This window comes from Thunnus thynnus, chromosome 11 (assembly GCF_963924715.1).
Source record: "Thunnus thynnus chromosome 11, fThuThy2.1, whole genome shotgun sequence".
NCBI lineage: Eukaryota > Metazoa > Chordata > Actinopteri > Scombriformes > Scombridae > Thunnus > Thunnus thynnus.
Window position 1 is genome coordinate 27,350,117 of NC_089527.1, and position 22,379 is coordinate 27,372,495.

A 22,379-nucleotide genomic window follows, 5' to 3' on the forward strand; every position below is an offset into this window, starting at 1 on the left:
AGAGCCTCTGCTAGGTATGGCACTCCAAATTGAGCTCAGGTGCATCCTGTTGTCTTTGATTATCCTCTAGATATCTATAGAACTTGATTGGAGTCCACCTGTTACAAATTAATCTGATTGGACATAACTTAGAAAGGCTCATGTCAGCAGAGACTAATGTAGATGATGTACAGAGGGAGGGAGGAGGGACATCAGTCTTCAAATAAGACAGAATGTTAGAGGAGGGATGATAGACTTAGACAGTTTATGTAACATCTGAACGTTGGTCAAAAAGGTGTCAGAACTTTGCAGATTCTTGTTTCCTCCTCTCTCTTTGATGATGGAAGGAGCTGAGCTCTGCGCTCTACAACTCAACAACTCCTGCATGAGGCCAAAGCTTTCTGACTCTGAATATCTGCTTATTTACATTCTGCTGTCCTGCGTCTCTCTGCTCACTGCAACTCTCAACCTGCTGGTCATCATCTCCATCTCCCACTTCAAGTAGCCAAATATTTTTTCCTTATATAAAAGTGGTACTTATACAAAGACTGATCATTAAAATTGGTTATTTTTCTAAAAATGCTTTGAATTTGCTATTGAATTAATTTTAGTATGTGGCTCTCTTATCTCCAGACAGCTTCACACTCCCACCAACCTCCTCCTCCTCTCTCTGGCTGTCTCAGATTTCTTCGTGGGCCTCATCATATTCTTTCAAATTGTGCTTATAGACGGCTGCTCGTACCTCAGTGATGTCATGTGTGCTTTGTGTCAGTATCTGACATACATTATTACCTCTGCCTCAGTAGGAACTATGGTGCTCATTTCAGTTGACCGCTATGTGGCTATTTGTGACCCTCTGCATTATCCCATCAAAATCACTCTAAAAAGAATTCAAATCTGTATTTGTCTGTGTTGGATGTGTTCTGTATTATGTTTCAGTTTGCTGATGAAGGATCACCTGAGACATCCTAGCAGATATAGATCCTGTTCTGGAGATTGTGTGATAAGCTTTAACTTTATTGATCGAATTATAGAGTGCTGTCATTTTTGTTCTGTATATGAGAATATTTATTGTAGCTGTGTCTCAGGCTCGTGCCCTGCAGTCACATATTGCAACGGTCACACTCCAGCGTTCAGAGCCTGTAACTGCTAAAAAGTCTGAAATGAAAGCAGCCAGGACTCTTGGTATTGTTATAGTTGCGTTTCTAATATGCATTTGCCCATATTTCTGTGTCACCCTTACAGGCCAGGACACCTTCCTCTCTGCTTCATCCGAAGCCTTTGTGGCATGTCTGTTCTATTTTAACTCCTGTCTAAACCCTGTGATCTATGTTTTTTTCTACCCCTCATTCAGAAAATCGATTAAACTCACTGTTACACTTCAAATACTGCAGCCTGACTCCTGTGACACCAACATGATGTAAAGAGACATGGTAGAATCACTGAAATGAGGCCTTCACTGTGGTAAGAGAGATGTGTTGTGAACATGTTAGTATTGAGTCAACCGTGTACGGGACATAAACCTCTGTCCAAATAAAAAATGCTATTGACATTTTAAGGAAATATAGTACAGACAGAGTCTGTGGAGTAACTAAAATGTGACCTTTTCTACAAGCAGAAGAAATACTGCTTCATGTTATTGAGTCAGTGACATAAAAGCCTCATCTAACTTTTCAAAAAGATTAATTCTAATGTATTGTGAGAGAAATATGTATAAATGGCTTTCTGTCTGCTGTTCATTGAGTTTTACACCTGTAATATGTCTATCATTCCATTCTTTTTTTGTTAGGCAATGAAAATGGGTATCTGTATCATTAATGAATGATAAATGTAATAAACTCATTGCAGTGATTCTAGTTGTGCTCTCAGCTTCATATATGATAAAGTATGTTTTTTCTATGTAGGCTATACTTTTGCAAAACCTATACAACAATTGAATAACTAGTCTGTTCCCTCAGAATAGCCTGTATGGGAAAAACTACAACACAGAGACAGAGCGAGTAGGAATTTGTACTTGGTGATGGGATGTTTTGTCGTGAGTTTCTCTTCTCCATCCTGTCCATCTCTTTCTACCACTCATTCAGGTTTAGCCCACCCAGTAAATCAAAATTAACAACAAAATCTGAGATTTTGAAACAATTTGGCGCAGTAATGCTGTTGTAATGCGGTCACAGGTGTGTTTAGAGTATTTTCAAAACGGCTTCTGACGCGGCTCAGCCAATCATAATCAGGATTACCTGTTTTTGATTTAAAGAACTGATTTGACACTTTTCTTAACTGTAAGCGCTTATTTACTTTCTTTCCTCTGGCCCAGCTCGACACTCCCCCCTGGTTAGTAACACTCTGCTGGTACGGAAGTTATGGACTGCCAATATTTAAACAAAAATAATTTAAACAATTTTTTTACAAATAATTTCAGTGCATTGTCAAGTATATCTGGGAATTATAATGAAACAATGTGGAATGAGTTTCCATTTTCAAAGTTATAATGTGCTACCTACACTTGAAAATTTAAATTCAAACTGGGTTTTTGCTGTAATTTTAATTATGTTGCAGTGTTAGCCAATATTAAATGAAAATGAAATGTCAGCATTTACATTTCAGTAATGGCTCCATTCCTAGAAACTTGTTTTGTTAAATCTAGCAAGCAGATAAATAACTGGCTGAATTGCACCACTCAGAGCACACCATTCCACATGTGGGGTTTCTGTCCAAGGTTGCCATGCATTACAGGTACCAGCCTGTAACCTTTGTGTTGTTTTATTTGAACTCCTGTCCTCAAATGTTTTGTTTTGTCTCGACCAACAGTCCACAACCTAAATATATTCAGTTTACGCTTCCTCAGGAAATCATATTGTCTGGAGATACAGAGCGCTGCAATGTGAACACACAGCAGCACAAATCTGCAGCCAAATGCAGATGACTATTATAATGACAAAAAAAATACATAATGAAAAAAATTTGGTGAACTCATTCACATTATTGCTTCAGACTAATCCTATTCCAGCCATAATTCTGCAATTCACATCATAAATTGTCACATTGTTTGGTAACTGATGTGACAGCAGCATTTGCACTGTGATGCATTTAAGGAATAAAACACGAGACGACACCTGTGCTAAAAAGACAGTTGGGAAGGAGGCTTCAATGCACATTAATGAACCACGGTAGTAACACTTGTCCCACATAAAAAGGCAGAATAGGGAGTTCTATTTCACACAGGCTCCGCCCTCTACTGGACTCCATGGGTAATACTCTTCTCCAGTCACACGCATGCAATCGCCCACTGATATTTGCGTGTATGTAACCAGCCAGTCAGGACACCCCTACCAATTACATGTCTCACAGTATATAAGGCAGTGTCTTGCTGCTGCTCTCTTATCCTTCTCACTTCAGTGACGGTAAAATCAGCTCACTGATCTTACCTACCCGTGGATGGAGTTGGTGCTCCAAGTTCGATAATGCCCGTCGTGCCCCGGTCTCACCACCGCCACTGACAGGCATATCTTGTCCTTCAAGTGCCTCAGATGGGACCACGCAGAGAGCGGCATGATGCAGCCACCGCCCTGCGTGCATTGCCGAGCACTTCCTTCAACTCAACAGCAGCAACAGTGGGAACATTTTCGGCTGTGTGACGTCTCAATTTACTGCAACAAGAGCAAACCAGAGCTTGAGATTGATCTCCATGGTGAAGATGAATTCATCCAGCCCTCCGTCACTGTTGCAGCTGCTGCCACTGCCACCACCACCACCGTTGGATGTCTCAGCTGAGAATCTCCAAGAGGCTTCACCAATGGTAGATGATGACAACTTCTCTTCTGTCTCTGCAACTTCGCTGACCTTCGTCACCCGGTGCCAACTTCAGTTCGCCATGATTTCCCGAAGGTTACGGTCATGGCAGCAGAGCGTGTTGGGCTCTCTCTGTCCCCCCACGCTGTTCAAACTGGTCAGCTGGCATCGTGAAGGATTTTACAGCCCAGCTCGTGTTGCTCAACCTGTCTTTGTTTCGCTGCTGAAAACAAAGTCACCAGTGGCAGGACTGGTGTTTCCGTCCTGAGAGTGCAGCCCCCCCCACCCCACCAAGAGGCCCTGGCAGCCCTCCTGATTCCTCGGCTGGCTGGATGTCAAGCAGGAAGCCTCCTCTGGTGCAGAATGGGGACACACTAGAATATTTTGATAAAATATACTGCCACGGGGCAATTTGTGACCCTCTGCATTACCCCACAAAAGTCACTAAAAAAATAGTTATAATATGTTTTTGCCTGTGTTGGATTTGTTCTGTTTTCTATAGCATTATCCTTTTATATGATAACCTGAAGCTATGAGGACGCCCCATGTCTGCTTAGTGTCAGCACTGTCCCCTGCTGTTTTCGCTGCCCTGCACAGGACCAGCATACACAGCTCACCACTCGGTTTTACGATAGCGTGGCTGGTGGCATTACTTCCTTCTTACAGAGTAATGCCCTGGGCCCACACACAGACCGTGGAGAGGAGACACCAAGTCTGCCTCGCTCCCCTCTGGTTATTTCTGTGGGAAATACAGATGGTGACAGATGCACTGACACGACATCTTACGCTGTGTTGAGGCAGCTGATGGTGATGCATTTACAGACCGTTCCGTCAGCTCAGACCTTTCAATATTGGCCCCTCATGGGCCAGTCTTCCATTTATGAAAGGTCTGGTGGCGGAGAGGGCCAAATCGGAATATCACAGCTTCCTGGCTGCTGCCCTCTGGCCGACAGCCTCTCCTCTGACACAGTTTTATGCAGAATGGTGTCAGAGCTGCACATTATTGGAGTGGATGGACAAAACACTGAGACTAGGTTATTCTCTCCAGTTGTGCCAAGTTCCTCCTCCGTTTTCGGGCATCAGGAAGATAAATCTATCCTTCTAAGAGGAGATAGATTCTCTTCCCAGGGGATACTCTGGGAGAGAAGGAGTGAGGATACAGTTTCTGGATAAGAGAGCAGCAGCGAGACATTTCAAGGTCAGAAAGACTGGAGTGATGCTTGTGCACCATGAAAATAGGGCCCTATGACATACAGAAAAAGAGAGGAGGGAGGTCCATGTCCAAGAGATATAGACAAGTAGGAGGGGAGCAAGAACATAAAAGAACTGTGTAAGCAAGAGTTTGTTCAGAAAGCTGCCAGAGCTCAGCAGCTTCTCCTCTTTCTATCTTTCTAATGGCTGAGAGTGTGGAGAGAGTTGAGCTCTGCTTTCCACAACTCAACTCCTCCTGCAGGAAGCCAGAACCCCCTAACACTAATACTGTGCTTATTTACATTTTGTTGCTCTTCATCTCTCTGCTCACTGCAGCTCTCAACCTGCTGGTCATCATATCCATCTCCCACTTGAGGCAGATAATCGTCATACCTTGAGCAAATATATCGATATATTGTGGTTTGATTTACAGGATAAAGTGGCTTCAGACTTGCACATAGATGTGCTAGCCCTGAGGTCTTTACATACTGGTTGCTGGTCTACTATTAAGTTATACTGTGATTTTTATCAATACAGCTTTTTGCAAAACTATTACTGATATTGCTGATATTCACAGTGATGATGATCTCTCACTGCAGGCAGCTCCACACTTCCACCAACCTCCTCCTCCTCTCTCTGGCTGTCTCAGACTTTCTTGTGGGCCTTCTGGTGATACCCGTTGAAATCCTCTTGACAGAGACCTGCTGGATCCTGGGTGACATCATGTGTGCTCTGTATTATGTTTTACCTATCATAATAATCTCTGCCTCCGTAGGAAACATGGTGCTCATATCAGTCGACCGCTATGTGGCTATTTGTGACCCTCTGCATTACCCCACAAAAGTCACAAAAAAAATAGTTATAATATGTATTTGCCTGTGTTGGATTTGTTCTGTTTTCTATAGCATTATCCTTTTATATGATAACCTGAAGCAACCAGGCAGGTATAATTCCTGCTATGGAGAATGTGTGGTAAATATTACAGGGGCTGTTGACCTTGCTTTGGGCTTCATTATTCCCATTACTGTCATCATAGTTCTGTATATGAGAGTATTTGTGGTGGCTGTGTCTCAGGCTCGTGCTATGAGGTCTGGCATTGCAGCTGTTTCACTCCAGCATTCAGTGAAAATAACTGTTATGAAATCTGAGATTAAAGCAGCTAGGACTCTTGGTATTGTTATAGTTGTGTTTCTGATGTGTTACTCTCCATATTACTGTGTGTCTCTCACAGGCCAGGACATCTTGGTCCGTTCTACAACTGAGGCCTTCATGATTTTTCTGATGTATTTTAACTCTTGTCTAAACCCCGTCATATATGCCTTTTTCTACCCCTGGTTTAAAAAAGCTGTTAAACTCATTGTTACTCTTCAGATACTGCAGCCTGACTCCTGTGAGGCCAACATACTGTAGCCAGAAACTGTAGAATGAGTGAGAAGGCTGTATACGTATTTACACAAATCTTTTTAAAAGCTGTTTTTTTTTCATAGTGTTTTTAGTAACAGACAACAATTCAGGAGCTGGAAGATGAGCATCTTGTGGTGACTGTAATGGTACATATAATGTAAATCATTTACTAATTCATTCCCACACATGCTTCTTTGTACAGCATAAAATATATAAGTTTTTAAAGGAGATAATGTTGATGATAAAATGCTCTACAAGTTCTGGAGTAACCAGTTAATTGGAAAAAAAGCATCCAGCAACAGCAGTCTGAGGCCGGAATTCTCCACAGACTCTTTGGCCCTGTTCACAACTGGCATTAACATGCATCTTGGACGATCTGATCATAAGTGGACAAACAGCTCTAAATACATCAGTTCAGACGTGGCATGAGAATGTTTCTCCACATGCATCTCGAGTGACCACTTGTGATCGGATCTAACTCTCTCGCTCTATATGCAAATAAATACATACATCATTATGTTTGCAAAGACCAAATGTGGTGCAGAGGAGAGCAAAACTCAGGAGAGACTCAGCAGTCAGACATTTCTCTGTTAGAGGCTGAGATTGTCACTAAAATGAGAATAGCTGGTCGACCTTAATGGTCAGTCCACCTTAAGTGAGCCTGGTCAGGTTAGGCTAACCCATTGTCAATAACTGCGGGGCTAACCCCCTTCACTTTAATCAGCAGGTAGCAAGCAAGACACAGGAACTTCACTTGGGTCTTGAGGAGTGGTAGTATTTATTCACTGACAAATAGCCTAAACTGTACTGTTACTGTACTGCTATTGCACTGCTATGTCCACAATTTGACTGTTTTCTTCATATTCTCTGGTCACCAGACATTGTTTTGCACATCAATATGACACCATTGGCACGCAAATGAGTACGTACCTCCGCTTATGCAGAAGACGTCACTTGAGTTGGTGGTCCTTTTCAGGTGGTCCAGGACCCATTTGCATACACACTGCTGAAAGAATGTGGCAATTTGTGGGCCAAACCACCTCTGAATGTGGTCTGAGCGATTGGATCTCAATACGTCCTCAATGCGTCTTGGGTGCATTCACACCTGTACTTAGAGCTGTCCACTTGTGATCAGATCACTCAAGATGTATTTTAATGCCTGGTGTGAAAAGGGAATTTGTTTTTGTTTACAGGTGTCCAGTTTGGTGCTTTCTCTAACTTATTCTAACGGTTTCACTTGCTGTATGTGTGACATGAATAATAAAATAAAATACACTGACAACAGATCTACAGCGAAATGGTCTTCTTCTAAAATCACACATCATTATGTTGCAGTCCTGTTCACTAAGGTCATGTTAAATGTAGCCTGGTGAAATTAAACCAGCACAGGACACAGAAATTTCTTTTTGGGGTCTTTATTCTGAACAGGAAAATTAAGTCACTTGAGATTTTAAAAAATAATAAAAGCTTTAAAAACAAAATATGCAGAAGGTCCTCTGCTTTATATGCAGCTCTTGTAAATAAACAAAATCGTTAACGGCTGAGGACTCTTCTATGCACTGTAACACTCACAGCCCTGTCTAGTCTACTTAAGGTGTAACAGCCAGGCTCTTCACGGTATTCAGTACAATAGTAGTATCGATTACCATACACTACTGGTGCTAAAATATCCACTACAAAAGATTGCAAAAATAACTAGGCTAGCACAAGAGTGCAAAAGTAACTATGATGGCTCATCCTTATAACAGAAAGAGCCCACAAATTCACAATTAGCAATCTTACACTCACAGGCCTTGTATAAAATTTTACAATGAATGTGTGGAATTTGAATACATACTAACTGTTGTGCGTCTGTCCAGGAGCACAAGCTCAGAGGTGCTGGGACACCATACACCAATTACATCAGGTTCCTCACAAGAATATGCTCTAAACACGTTCCACATATCTGTCAACATCCAACAAAATACAATCACATTAGTGACACCCGCCACTTTTAAATGTTTATCACATGATATTTACCTTCAAAAACAGCCCATAATACCCAGAAAAACAACAAGTGTCTGCGTCATGGTAAAACCATAGGTAAATGTTTTAGACTTTCACACTCTACATCCCACTTTTAAAATTAAGTGGCTCAAAACATACTTGAGAAATCCAAATTTATTTAGACACTTACTTTCTTAATATATACATTTTCCCCTCATAAATACTACATTTGGAATAACCAGAATATATGTTTCAAACGCAAATTAATGTTTTTAAAGAAATGGGCTGATAATGGCATACTATTTGTCTGTCAATTAACAAGCAGGGTCATATATTTACTTATAATGAATTCTTATCAGAATATAACATTCCTATAATTCCTATAGAATTTGCTATTGTCTTTCATGCTATGCCATCAGGTATTAAAATTCTGCTGTCATCTGCAACTGGAGATATTTTCCATCAAACTACTTTGTGAGAATTTTATATTGGGAATTCAGATCCTTTTTGGAGTATAAAAACTAATAATAAATTTATAAGGGAAGCAACCCACAGGGGCACAATTAGAAAACCTGCTTCTGTATTTGTTTTGAATAATCTGTATATTGGTATAGACTGGAAAAAACATGGTTATTACCCAGGATTTTTTCCTTCAAATAAGCATCTTTTAACTGGATGAAGGTTTTTAGTCATCTGATGGCTGGATTTTAAGTTATTCATGAATCAAGCTGAACAAACATGAGTGGCAGCTCAGACTGTAGCCGCTCCCTGAACACCATCAGATAAATATTGACTTTTAAGCTGTGACTTTTCTTGTTCAGTGTTTTAATTACCAGTTTTGTTACTTTGGAGTGGAGGAGACCTCTTTGGAAAATTTGGCCATGTTGTTTTGTGAGTTTTTCTGGACTATACTCAGATATAATGGCTGTGTGTGTAGACTGCAAACAGTGCTCACAGTTTAAAGGATGATTCCACCACCTGAAGCCAGAGCTTTGGAAAAAGATCAGCTGATTGAAAGGTTTGTCTCCGTAGCTGCTGCTCAGGCAAAACATATTTCCCATTTATGGTCCTCCAGTCTTTCTGTCCTAGAGGCCTGATCACCCTCCCACCTGCTGACACAATTGGTCTCAGCTTCTGTGGCCATTGGGGATGAATGACACATCACACCAAGAGTCTGAGCACACCGAAATTGATTTTGCCCTCCTTTTTAATGTTTTAAAAGACTGTGTAATGTCTGTTTTTATCTCTGACCCGATTCCCACACTTGGTTGCAGAGCTGATCGTTTTAGCTGCATTCTCAGCCTGCACACCTGGCTCAAGTCCACATGCAGATCTCACAACATGGATTTTATTGATAATTTTCACTTGTTCTGGGGTTGTGCTTCTCTCTTCAGAAGAGACAGGATTCATCTCTATAAGCGGTGTAGCCAAATGCTGTCCACTAATATTCAACATGCAGTCCAGTCCTATTTACTCAGCACACACCCACCCCGAAACCCCCCTCTCTAAATCTCGTGATTTGGATTTTTTATTTCTATGGAAGACCTGGGTGAATGCAGGTGAGCTCCTCTCCTGAGGACTGTAGCTATTTTAATTCACCAAGGTTATCTGGCAGAGGTGGAGGGATCGCTACTGTTTATAAAAATTGTTTTAGCTTTTCTGTGTTGCCTGCAATGTCCTATAAGAGCTTTGAATTCGGGAAGATGGCCTGCAGGGACTGTAAAAGCTCTTGTGCAGAGAAACAGCTCCAGGTTAGTTGCATATCTCCTCTGGAGATCAGCTGCTGGGCTGCGCATCTACTTAGCAGAAAGGGTCGCAAAGTTATTCAGGGGTCCAAAAATGTTGTTGAGGTCCTCATATGAATTATATCTCTGATCCATTTCTGCATCTAGTCTGTCCATGATGGTCAAAAACACACTGGTGAAAAACTTCCTGTTAAGTCAACTTCAGATGATGTGGATTCATCGGTGTGTTTTTTTGCTTCTTCTTACATTGTGTCATTCTTTGTAAACTTGTGGCACTGTTGGAGACATAATTTTAGCCTTAGCCTCAAACTGATCTCTCAAGCTTGCAACATACTGCCTCAACAATCTTACCAGATCCATAGCATTGGACAGGTCCAACTCCACAGCCTGTAATGCTACACTTGCTTTTTGAAAACGCTGGAGAACACAATTCCATATGTGGCACAGAAGAGCTATTTCTTTTTTGCAAAGACTTGGCTTCATTTCTTGCCATTACACTTTGTTTAATGTCATCTGCAATGGCAACTTGAATGTTGACTTATGTGCCTGTGTCGCTTGTGCATGTGCAGTCCATCTGGTATCAGAGAGGGATTTCGAATTTTCAATACGCTCGTTTTAATTTGGCTGCAATTCTGCAGTCACCATCTTTCCATCTAACAGCTGACTTGGAGCAGAAGTAACAAATTTGCACAAAATGGAAAAATTCAGCTGTCTCCATGCAGCAGATGACACTGTTAACTCCAACCAGATTTAGTTTGTGTGCTGCGCAAGCACTCCACTAGAGGATTGTCTTTCATGCAAGCTTGTAATCTTTTGTACATGTCTGACATATTTGCTGCATTATCGAAGCACTGTCCCCTACAGTTGCTCATATTGATATCCATATCTTGAAAAACAGTTAGATTTTATTTTATTGATTCATTAAAATATAAATCAGTTGTTCTATTCCTCCATGTTTCATTAAAACCTGTATTTAGCTTTCTTTCAAGGTCTTCTTTGCTCTTAACTTTTGTACTGATAATGATGATCATGTCAACTTACTTCTGTTAACACACACACACACACACACACACACACACACACACACACACACACACACACACTTTGTTACCAAGATCCATTGGGCAATGAATAACTCTGTAGCTCATTAGCTGCTCCTGCTGGCTAAGTTTTCACACCTGCTGTCATTAGTGACAGATAATGACATCATTGCAATTAAATGTGTTAATGTAAGACAAAACAAGGTCTTACATCAACACATGATGCATTCATTTCTAAGTAGACCAACTATTCAAAGTTAAGAGTAAACACCATAAACGTTTGTGATGCAACCTCCACACAACAATAGATGATATAATCTTCGCTTAAAGGTATTTGATAACCCCAATCACTAAAAAATGAACATAAAGTGTTAGTTATTGAGCCATACACATGAATCACAATTCTGAGAAGCAAAAACGACACTCTGAACAATGTTATAAGTAATTGTTCAGTGTGTACAAACAAACAACAATTCATTTATTGATGCATGTAGGCTGCAGCTACTGTGTCATTAAAGGGTAGGTTACAATTTTTCAAGTCTGTCTGAAAACAAATGTCAGGTGCCCAAATGGACACTGAAACAGGATTTGCTCGCTGTAATCATTCTTCTTGTTCATACTAAGCATTAGAGGATTCCCTCCAAATGCACTTAGAATGTAAGTGATGGGGGACAAAATCCACAGTTCTTGTTCTGTGCAAAAATATATTTTTTAAGTTTATCTGAATATAATTTGAGGCTTCAGCCATCTGCGTTAGTTAGTCAAATAAATTGAACATCTTCCACAGTTACAGTCTTTTTAGTGAAAAAATTCCCTCCTTGTGTCTTGGCAGACAACATTTTCCTGTTCAGCTGCAGTGGACGGATCGTAACAAAAAGAGAGAATTTAGCACTGAAAAGACTGTAACTTTGAAAGATACGGACTTGATTCAATTAATTTGAACAGCTGAAGCCTCATTTTCTTCAAATAAACTTTGGAATAGATTATTGCATAGAAGGAGGACTGTGGATTTTATCCCCATCACTTACAATGATTAAGGGTTCCCTTTAATAGCCAGTATGAACAGGAGTCATGTGTATGGCAACCCCCCCCCCCCCCAAAAAAAAAAAAAAAACACATGTCAATGTTCATATAGACACCTGACTTGCTTGAATTGCTCATGGAAGACGGACATTTCTCTTGATCAACTTGTGTGTTTGACATAAGTTCCGTTTACCTCTGACAGAAATGTAAACTGGTCCATGAGTGCCAAAAATACTGTTTTCCTCAGTAATGGTACCAGCTGACCAGACAGCTATCTAGAAGAACTTTTTTTGAAGGGTGACTGAAAATTCCAGAGAAAATGTCGAAATATTTTCCATGTACAGTGATACAGAGACAAAAGTTTATATGACCAGGTCATGAACTACACACTGGCTACAATGCGAAGGGGTGGGAGGGTCGGTACACTTCTGAAGTTGGATGATGTCCACACTGCATGCTTACTTTGTGCTGCATGAGTGCAGTGTTTTGCCTTTGTATAGCAGTTCAAGTTTGACACAAAGCTAACAGTTTCAATTTTTATTTTACTCATTTATTTACTTATTTATTCATTTTTCAGGATGGTACCTAGACTGGAGCTGGCAGCATATTTTTTGTTGTACTCACTGTACATTAGTACAAAGTCCTACACACATAACACAAACACACATACACAAACAAGCCTCTCTGGCAAGGGGTTTCACACCTGCTTGCATTAGTGTCAGATGATGACATCACTGCAATCAGAGGTGTTAAGAAAAAACACAAACAGCAACATGATGCAGTGTCTTCACATCAAAACATGATGCAATCATTGCTTAACAAACAAGGTAAACTGATTTTTTAAAGAGATCATATCTGTCATGACCTTAAACATGTGTGATGCAACCTCTACACATCAACACATGATGCAAGCATGATTAAAGAGTCAGTTAGCAAATGACACATGAGACATATTTCTTACTTTGGGTTATCTAGCTATTCAGAAAATTATGATTTACAAAGAGTTTGATATATTATCACAGTACAAATCATTTTGTTTGAAAAACCCAACAGCATTGCATTTCTATTTAATCCACCAAACGTTTTCTCAGGAACATTTTTTTTCAAAGAAGCCCTTTTTACATGTTGCTGTATCAAGAACTGCGAGCAGTTATGCGGTAGGGGCATCTTAAAGATGCACACAGAAAGCTGGAATTTTTTGTGTAAATAATCACACAGGAGACAGCAGCTGGTGTGTGTATACTGCAAAACCATTCACACAACACTAGAGGGGGGGCTTGGCCCAACAGTCCCTTAATATCTCCCTTTTTATAGTTGACAAAAACCTTTACATGACTGATTATGTAATAAAAACACTGAGTTTAAAGTCTCACTCAATAGTCCATATTTCAAATTCTGAACCGCTCGTGTCACTGTCCACAGTGTCACTGTCCTTATCCTTGTCCATTGTGGTTTGGGCCGGACTACTGTGCTGCTTGCTGTGTTATTCAGGGTGGTGTCAGAGAGTCTCCATCTCTGCAGGCCTCAGGTCCACCCGATTATACTCCTTTCCTCCACCTGCCAGTCCTGTCTCCAGGTAGAGGCTTCATTCTGATATCTTGGTCAATAGACAGCTTCAGCGACTGGGAGAGGAGCCTTCAGTCACCGAGCCATCAGTCTTTGTGCTGGACTGCTATGCATGCCCTCTGTGGGTGTATTTCTCCACTGCACAATGGCTAACCATGGGTTGTTACCCACACTGGCTGCTTTCTTGCACGGTTTTTTACTATCTTCACAGCCAACTCAACTTTCCTATTAGACTTTGGGTGTCTGGGTTATGACATGACATGTTCGAAGTCCCATTCCTTTGCAAACTCTCTAAATGTTTCATAGTCAAACTGTTGATCCACAGTCTAATCACCTGGTCAGGCTGCCCATGCCGGCATCACAGCATCACGTGCATCGACGAGGGTGAAGATACGAGCCATGGCCAGTTTATATAATACATCTTCGAGGGTTGGCATTATGTAATGAGACCTCCTTAAAGCTTGATTTAGTGACTCGGGCTCAATGCAGATCCTCTGCAGATCCTTCTCCGGCTGTCTGACTATCATCATGTTGCTAATCCACTCGGTGTGTTCTGACACTGAGGCTAAGTGACCCTCTCTCTCATGTTTGTCTAGCTGGGCGTTAACTGCATCTCTGAGTGCAACTGGAACATTATGTGGAGAATCCTGCACTGAGGTTATTTTATTTTGCTTCTTGCTATCTCAAGGTCCAGTTTGTGTGTTTTGCCCCTCACAACACACTTTGTTCTAAATATCCCAATAGAGCGCATTGTTTTGCCTGAGTAGAGTACCAACCTGGTTTGGCTCAGTAATAGCTTCACTTCAGGTGCCAGTCTCCTCTTGTCTTTTATGCTCATCACATCACATGCTGCCCCTGAATCTAACTGACATGTCTGAGATCCAACATTCATTTTTAGGTTGATGAACCATTTCCTTCCCCTGTTCATGAACTGCTCCTTTGCTCTCAGCTGAATAGATGTGGGCCTCACTGTTGGTCCTGTCTGTGACCTTGTGGGCCAGTGTCTGCTGTTATATGAATTGTAGCTGTGTTTTGGATTGTTATTCTATAATAAAATACTTTACGTAGAAAGTGTCAGGTGGGGAAGCAGGAGTGGATCCAAATGCAGAGGCCGGAATGCAGATTTGACGAAAATCTCCTTTAATCATGGATGGTCAAGTACAGGCAAACAGCTGAACAGAACTAGCAGACGAGATAACACAAATGATCCAACAAAGACTCTACTCAAAACCAGACCTTAAATACAGACTAAACTAATCAGGGAATGGGGAACAGGTGACAAGACACAAGGGCAGGCTGGGAGTGATTGGCTGAGGGAAACACAGGAAGCAGGGCAGGGCTGACGAGACTGCCACAGGGCAGGTTTGGGGAAGACACAGAGCAGAGCAGGGCTAACGAGGGTGAAGCAGGGCAGGTGAGGAGGAGTACATGAACACACAAGGGAAACACAGTAACAAAACCAAAACCCAAAAAAACACAATAATCTAAATACAACTCACACCTACCTGTCCAAGAACCATCATGAACCCAAACTAACGTACACAACACACCAGGCTAAACAACAAAAGGCAGCCCAAACCCACCACCCAAGAAAACCCATATGACCCGAAGGACTAAACAGAAGTTCAAACCAGGAGACCCCAAAGAACACAAGAACATAAAAAGACCAAAAAACACCCAAAGTCCAGGCAGGGTGTGACAGAAAGTTACCGATTTGCCATCTGCTGAAGATATGAAGATCCTGATCTTTATCAAGTTTTGGAGATTTTGCTAACCTACTTATGGATTTAACACTAATGAAGTGTTCATAATGATATTCCTTTTGTACAATACTTTAGGCAGAAGTTTTAACAGTTAAAGCCTTTTCTCTTGTAAAAGTAAAACATACTGTTTGGAAATACTAATTTAGATATCACACAAATCAATCCTTGTGTTGCTCATTCAAGTAACTTAGTAAACATCTAACAGCAGTATGTTAGAAATAATAGTCTGATATTATGTTCTTTTCTCATAATACTGTGCTATAATTGTAGCTAAATGTTCGCAGGTCTTCGCTAGTTACTTAATAATGAGAAATAGGCTGACATTTTTTGTTTGTGATAGAAAGGGGAAAATAAAGAAAATTAGTAGCTTTTCATTACTCTATTCAGTTCCCAACATGACCAGATCAACCTCAGAAAGTGAGAGAGGCATTCAAACAAAGGGTGATGATGAAGATGCTGATGAAGAGTATGTTGCGCAAAGCTTTTCTGTCTCTCTGAGACAGGGGAGCAAGGAGAGAGATAAATGAGCTGTGTGACCAAGAGATTTGGTCAGAAATTTGCCAGAGCTCAGCAGCTTATCCTCTCACTGATGATGGACACCCTGGAGGAAGCTGAACTCTGCTTTCCACAACTCCTCAACTCATCTTGCAGGAAGCCAGAACCTCCTCATTCTGCTATTTTTATTTACATTCTGCTGTTCGTCATCTCTATGTTCACTGCAGCCCTCAACCTGCTGGTCGTCATTTCCATCTCCCATTTCAGGCAGAAATAAGCATTTCAGCATACTAACTAATATATTGTTAGAATTCCAGAGAAAAAGAGGTGGTTTTGTATGTTGTGTTCTGATCATTTTATCTTGGTTGTTCAATAAAACCTTTGAATGTGACTAGTGCTTACAGCAGCCACACACTCAATTTTTTTACAAGGTGAATCATTACTGCTCTTTTTTCATAACCACAACTGTTATTATTATATTCACAGTGATGATGTTCTCTCACTGCAGGCAGCTCCACACTCCCACCAACCTCCTCCTCCTCTCTCTGGCTGTCTCAGACTTTCTTGTGGGCCTTCTGGTGATGCCCGTTGAAATCCTCTTGACAGAGACTTGCTGGATCCTGGGTGACATCATGTGTGCTCTGTATTATTTTTTACCTATCATAATAACCTCTGCCTCCGTTGGAAACATGGTGCTCATATCAGTCGACCGCTATGTGGCTATTTGTGACCCTCTGCATTACCCCACAAAAGTCACTAAAAAAATAGTTATAAGATGTATTTGCCTGTGTTGGATTTGTTCTGTTTTCTATAGCATTATCCTTTTATATGATAACCTGAAGCAACCAGGCAGGTATAATTCCTGCTATGGAGAATGTGTGGTAAATATTACAGGGGCTGTTCACCTTGTTTTAACCTTCATCATTCCCATTTCTGTCATCATAGTTCTGTATATGAGAGTATTTGTGGTGGCTGTGTCTCAGGCTCGTGCTATGAGGTCTGGCATTGCAGCTGTTTCACTCCAGCATTCAGTGAAAATAACTGTTATGAAATGTGAGATTAAAGCAGCCAGGACTCTTGGTGTTGTTATAGTTGTGTTTCTGATGTGTTTCTCTCCATATTACTGTGTGTCTCTCACAGGCCAGGACATCTTGGTCGGTTCTACAACTGAGGCCTTCATGATTTTTCTCATGTATTTTAACTCTTGTCTAAACCCTGTCATATATGCCTTTTTCTACCCCTGGTTTAAAAAAGCTATTAAACTCATTGTTACTCTTCAGATACTGCAGCCTGACTCCTGTGAGGCCAACATACTGTAGCCAGAAACTGTAGAATGAGTGAAAAGGCTGTTTAAGTATTTATACAAATCTTTTTAAAAGCTTTTTTTTTTTTCAAAGAGTGTTTTTAGAAACGGACAACAATTCAGGAGCTGGAAGATGAGCATCTTTTGGTGACTGTAATGGTACATATAATGTAAATCATTTACTATTTAATCTCATACATGCTTCTCAGTTAGTACAGTCACATCCATAAAATATGTACGTTTTTAAAGGAGAGAATGTTGATGATGAAAAGATCTGCAAGTTCTGGAGGAACCAGTTAATTGAAAAAAAGAAAAGCATCCAGCAACAGCAGTCTGAAGTCAGAATTCTCCACACACTTTTTGTTTTTGTTAACAGGTGTCCAGTTTGGTGCTTTCACTAACAGATTCTAATGGTTTCACTGGCTGTATGTGTGTATGTATGATAAAATAAAATAAACTGACAACAGATCTACAGTGAAGTGGTCTTCTAAAATCATGAAATAAATGAATAAACAGCTCACACACTGCAGTGGACGGGCTGTTTATTTGTTCATTTTATGATTTGCTCACTTTCTGCCCAACACCTGTCCTCCTCTTTGGTTTGGATGTGCGTGCACACTGCAATCTTCTTCTAAAATCACACATCATTATGTTACAATCCTGTTCACTAAGGTCATGTTAAAACACTGACAGTGGCAGAATTACAGTATTAGTATTACTGGATCTCAGTGCCGCATTTGACACGGTTGACCACAACATATGACTAGACAGACTGGAAAAGTTGGTGGGACTTTCTGGCACAGTACTAAACTGGGAGGAAAAAACAAACTTCAGGCACTCATGCATGGAGCAGGAATGGAAAAACTCTGGGATTAAGTGAAAAAGTCTTTATTCAACATGGCTACTTACAATTAAAAAAACGACCGGTTTCGATCATAAAGGTCTTCATCAGGGTACAGGGGTGAACAAACAACAGGCAAACATTTTATAAACTTGGCAGGGGGTGTCACCCAATCCTGATTATTGAGTGAATGCAGGTGTTTGACAGGAAATGGATCACAATGAGAAACCATGTTTAAAATGGCACGCCTCTTCAAGTACTCAAGAAATATCCTGCACAAAAATGAGAAATAAATGACCAAAACAACATTAAGATTGTATACATCAAATCAATACATTTCCAAAAATAATCAATTACTTAAATTATGTAACCATATACATGAATGATACTCTACATTTACAGAAAAGGTGTGTAATCAATCTCCTCATTTAAACCAGGATATACCGTTGCATCAAGTTTGAAAATCTAAAAGGTTTCCCTTTTGAGAAGTCTGCGTAAACGATCACCACCCCTGATAGACATCTTTACTAATTCTAAACCCTCTATCCTCAACAAGGAATCATTACTATTATGTACCTCTTTGAAGTGTTTGGCCATGGGGTAGTCCACATTCTGGGTTCTGATCACATATTTGTGTTCTGAAAGTCTGTCCTTAAGGCATCTTTTGGTGCATCCTATACAAAAACAGTTACATGGGCATGTGAGACGGTATACAACAAAAGTAGTGTTACAGTTTATAAAGTCTCTTTGATTGTACTTTTGTCCTGTTTTCAGATAAATGCCTTTGTTTGAATCACATTTGAACAGTGCTTGCATGTGTTAATAAAACTTGAAAGTACCAGAGAGCCTCTTTAACCACATGTCCTCTTTATGTGCTGGTAGATAACTGTAACCAATTTTTCTTTTATAGTAGAAGCTTGTTTGTAGGATATAACTGGTGGTTCTGGGAAAAACTCTCAGATTAGGGTCACTTTTTAAGATAGCCCAATTAGAATGAATGATATGTTTAATGTTCTGAGATTCAGTGCTATAACGCGTGACAAAAAATTAATTGGAGGAATTCCTCTCTTGTTTGTCAGACTTGCGCAATAGATTGCTGTGGTTTATATATCAGACTTTTTCTAAAGCAGTGGAAATAATATGTGGCTTATAAGACCTTTCCTTGAGTTGCTCTTATAGGCTTTTGGCCTGCTTCTCAAAGTCAGAGTCAGAGTCACATATCCGCCTGCCTCTTGGAAACTGTCCATAAGGGATATTCTTTTTTTTGATGTGGAGGGTGGAAGGAATGATAATGAAGTAGAGAATTTCTACCTGTTTTTTTGCGAAATAAAGTGGTATGTAAACCATTGTCATCATCTTTATAAATAGTGAGATCCAAGAAATAGATTTTTTCTTTAGAGTATTCCATGTTTAGACTTTACATTCACTCTCAGGACATTATTATGAAGTTGCTGCATGCTCTTCTTGACCACAGCAGCTACATATTGTTATGCTGCTGCTGTTGCTGCTGGGTTCAATTATCCTTGTATCTCTTTTGGATCAGGTTTATCTTTTTTTTTTTTTTTGAAAATGTCTGAGTATGCTCACTCAGACTTTTAAAATGAAGGCTTTTTACATTTTCAGAATGAGTGAAGGAATTAGGAGAGAGGAGACAGAAGTGAGGGAGAATTGCACAATGTAATGGTGTTGAAAGAAATACAAGGAGAAAGTAAAGAACTGATTTAAGGTTTAATAAATAATTACTCTGTTGTTAAAATGGCATCACATTTGGTGTAGTTTAGACTTGGGATTTGACTTGGGACTTGTCAGTCTTGACTTGGCACTTGAGTGTGAAGACTTGAGATTTACTTGAGACTTGCCAAAAAATGACTTGGTCCCACCACTGCTTTATAGCATAGTCTCATTGCTCCAATCAATGCTGTTGCAGCTGCAGCACACAGCAGTTTTCAGCAAATGAATGATGTAACTGGTGAACACGAGCATTTAGCTGCTAAAGAGCCATATACAGTATACAGTACACAGTCTTTCAGAAGTTGGTGGAGACCAAACCAAAGCTAAAATGAGAGTGAATAATGGACTTACACATACATCAGGTGACCAGAGACATAACTCATAATTAATGCTGATGTTGCTCCATGTCTGGTGGATGTGTAAATAGGTGACTGTTTGCTAACATGTTAGCCACAAGGCCATAATACGTCAAACATGTTTGTGATGTTCAGCTTTTTGTGGTTTCTTTGCCCATGTGGCCAAGAAACTGATATTGCTTTCAGACCTAACTGCTGAAACTGTTATCACAAGATTTTAAAATATTATCAGGATGTAATGGAAATGTTAGATGCAAATATAAAGAGAAAAAAAGAGCAGGTACCAAGACAAGATGGGGAAAAAAAAGTATGATGAATAGATTGAGGGAGGAGGGCCATCAGGCTCCATGTAAGATAAAACATGAGCTATAGTTAGGGGGAGGCAAAGAGAGGAGAGTGATAAAAGAGCTGTGTGATAGAGAGCTTCGGCCAATAAGCTGCAAGGGCTCTGAAGCTTCTCCTCAATGATGATGGAGACCCTGGAGGGAGCTGGACTCTGCTTTCCACACCTGAACTCTTCCTGCAAGAAACCCACACATCCTCACACTGAGGCCATGCTGATATATGTTCTGCTGTCCTCCATTTCTCTGGTCACTGTTGCTCTTAACCTGCTGGTCATCCTCTCCATCTCCCACTTCAGGCATATATAATATAAACTAAATGATATAAACTCTCCAACATAAGCTGAAATGTTATAATTTACATAAATAGCTTGACCTAGGAGAAGACATTGTTTTGATGTGGTATATAAATGTTACGTCTACTGCTTTGTTTTGTTTGTGACAGTGATTTACTGTAAAGTAATTATTATATTGCTGCATTATTCTATTTACAGATTGTTTGTTATGTCTGTATGATTACAATATATTGATTATATTCTCCCTCTCCAGGCAGCTCCACACCCCCACCAACCTCCTCCTCCTCTCTCTGGCTGTCTCAGATCTCCTTGTGGGTCTCCTGCTGATGCCTGTTGAAATCATCTACATAGAAGCCTGCTGGTTTCTTGGTGATATTGTGTGCACTCTGTATTATGTTGTAGACTACATCATTACCTCTGCCTCGGTAGCCAATATGGTGCTCTTGTCATTTGACCGTTACATAGCCATTTGTGACCCTCTGCATTACCCCACCAAAGTCACTAAGAGAAGAGCAGAAATCTGTGTGTGTCTGTGTTGGATTTGTTCTGTCTTCTATCGGATTCTCCTTTTAAATGATCACCTGGAACAACCAGGAAGGTCCAATTCCTGCTTGGGAGAGTGTGTGGTTGTCATCAACTACATTGCAGGAGTTGTTGACCTTGCTTTCACCTTTATTATTCCCATTACTGTCATCATAATTCTGTATACCAGAGTATTTGTGGTGGCTGTGTCTCAGGCTCGTGCCATTCGGTCTCACATTGCAGCTGTTTCAGCTCAGCGCTCAGGGGCTGTAACTGTGAAGAAAACTGAGATGAAGGCAGCCAGGACTCTTGGTATTGTTGTAGTTGTGTTTCTGATTTGTTTCTGCCCGTACTACTACCCAGCTCTGGCAGGTGAAGACACTACAGTCAATGCTTCATATGCAGCTTTTGATATCTGGCTGGCACATTTCAACTCCTGTCTGAACCCTGTGATCTATACCTTTTTCTACCCTTGGTTCAGAAAATCTATTAAACTCATTTTTACGCTTCAGATACTGAAGACTGGCTCCCGTGATGCTAAAATATTGTAAAGACAGACTAGGGTGTGTAAACTTTGTCTTTAAAGTGAGATGCTCTTTATGGAAGGTGAATGTATTAATTAGTTTTTGTGCAAAGACACATAGAATCAAGTGGAAAACCTGTTCTTGTGTATGTATATTAAACACTAGATTAATCTTGGTCTCTATAAAACATTCTATTCTAACATCATTAAAGTAACGACATTGATATTCATGTCGTGAATTCTCAACGAGTCATTAGTCTTTAGTCTACTTTGCTAATAATCATTGAAACATAAACATAATCACACAGTAATTTAAACATTATCTTCATTGTTGGGTCAAAAATAATTATTTTATTTGCCTGACAGTCTTGAATACAGTTTCCTCTCTCTTGCAGCTTTTTTAAAAGAAAATAATTTAACTGATAACATATCAGCTCAAAATAAGAGTATTTCTGAAACATAAAATGAATGTGAAACATCAAGAG

General features: G+C 40.2%; 3 protein-coding genes and 1 pseudogene across 3 annotated transcripts; all 4 read left to right on the forward strand.

Moving 5' to 3' along the window:
• The first annotated feature begins 240 nt into the window (after nt 1–240).
• Nucleotides 241–1,774, forward strand: LOC137193066 (trace amine-associated receptor 7e-like; annotated as a pseudogene).
• A 3,388-nt stretch (nt 1,775–5,162) lies between these two features.
• Nucleotides 5,163–6,655, forward strand: LOC137193279 (trace amine-associated receptor 6-like). Its single transcript, XM_067604606.1, has 2 exons — nt 5,163–5,335; nt 5,559–6,655. The coding sequence occupies exons 1-2, from the start codon at nt 5,163–5,165 to the stop codon at nt 6,367–6,369; spliced, it is 984 nt and encodes a 327-aa protein (XP_067460707.1). The 3' UTR covers nt 6,370–6,655.
• A 9,420-nt stretch (nt 6,656–16,075) lies between these two features.
• On the forward strand, nt 16,076–17,300 carry LOC137192143 (trace amine-associated receptor 7e-like). The gene is made up of 2 exons (XM_067602656.1): nt 16,076–16,248; nt 16,490–17,300. Exons 1-2 carry the CDS (start codon nt 16,076–16,078, stop codon nt 17,298–17,300), a joined length of 984 nt encoding a protein of 327 aa, XP_067458757.1.
• An 869-nt stretch (nt 17,301–18,169) lies between these two features.
• Nucleotides 18,170–21,922, forward strand: LOC137193069 (trace amine-associated receptor 13c-like). Its single transcript, XM_067604253.1, has 2 exons — nt 18,170–20,852; nt 21,103–21,922. Exons 1-2 carry the CDS (start codon nt 20,677–20,679, stop codon nt 21,920–21,922), a joined length of 996 nt encoding a protein of 331 aa, XP_067460354.1. The 5' UTR covers nt 18,170–20,676.
• Nucleotides 21,923–22,379: the final 457 nt, after the last annotated feature.

Excerpts from the sequence above, each read along its gene's own strand:
- LOC137193279 (XM_067604606.1), top strand. The coding sequence starts at position 5,163 with ATGGCTGAGAGTGTGGAGAGAGTTGAGCTCTGCTTTCCACAACTCAAC. Across the intron at positions 5,336-5,558 it reads ATATCCATCTCCCACTTGAG|GCAGCTCCACACTTCCACCA; the intron begins GCAGATAATCGT and ends CTCTCACTGCAG.
- LOC137193069 (XM_067604253.1), top strand. The coding sequence starts at position 20,677 with ATGATGATGGAGACCCTGGAGGGAGCTGGACTCTGCTTTCCACACCTG. Across the intron at positions 20,853-21,102 it reads CTCTCCATCTCCCACTTCAG|GCAGCTCCACACCCCCACCA; the intron begins GCATATATAATA and ends CTCCCTCTCCAG.
- LOC137192143 (XM_067602656.1), top strand. The coding sequence starts at position 16,076 with ATGATGGACACCCTGGAGGAAGCTGAACTCTGCTTTCCACAACTCCTC. Across the intron at positions 16,249-16,489 it reads ATTTCCATCTCCCATTTCAG|GCAGCTCCACACTCCCACCA; the intron begins GCAGAAATAAGC and ends CTCTCACTGCAG.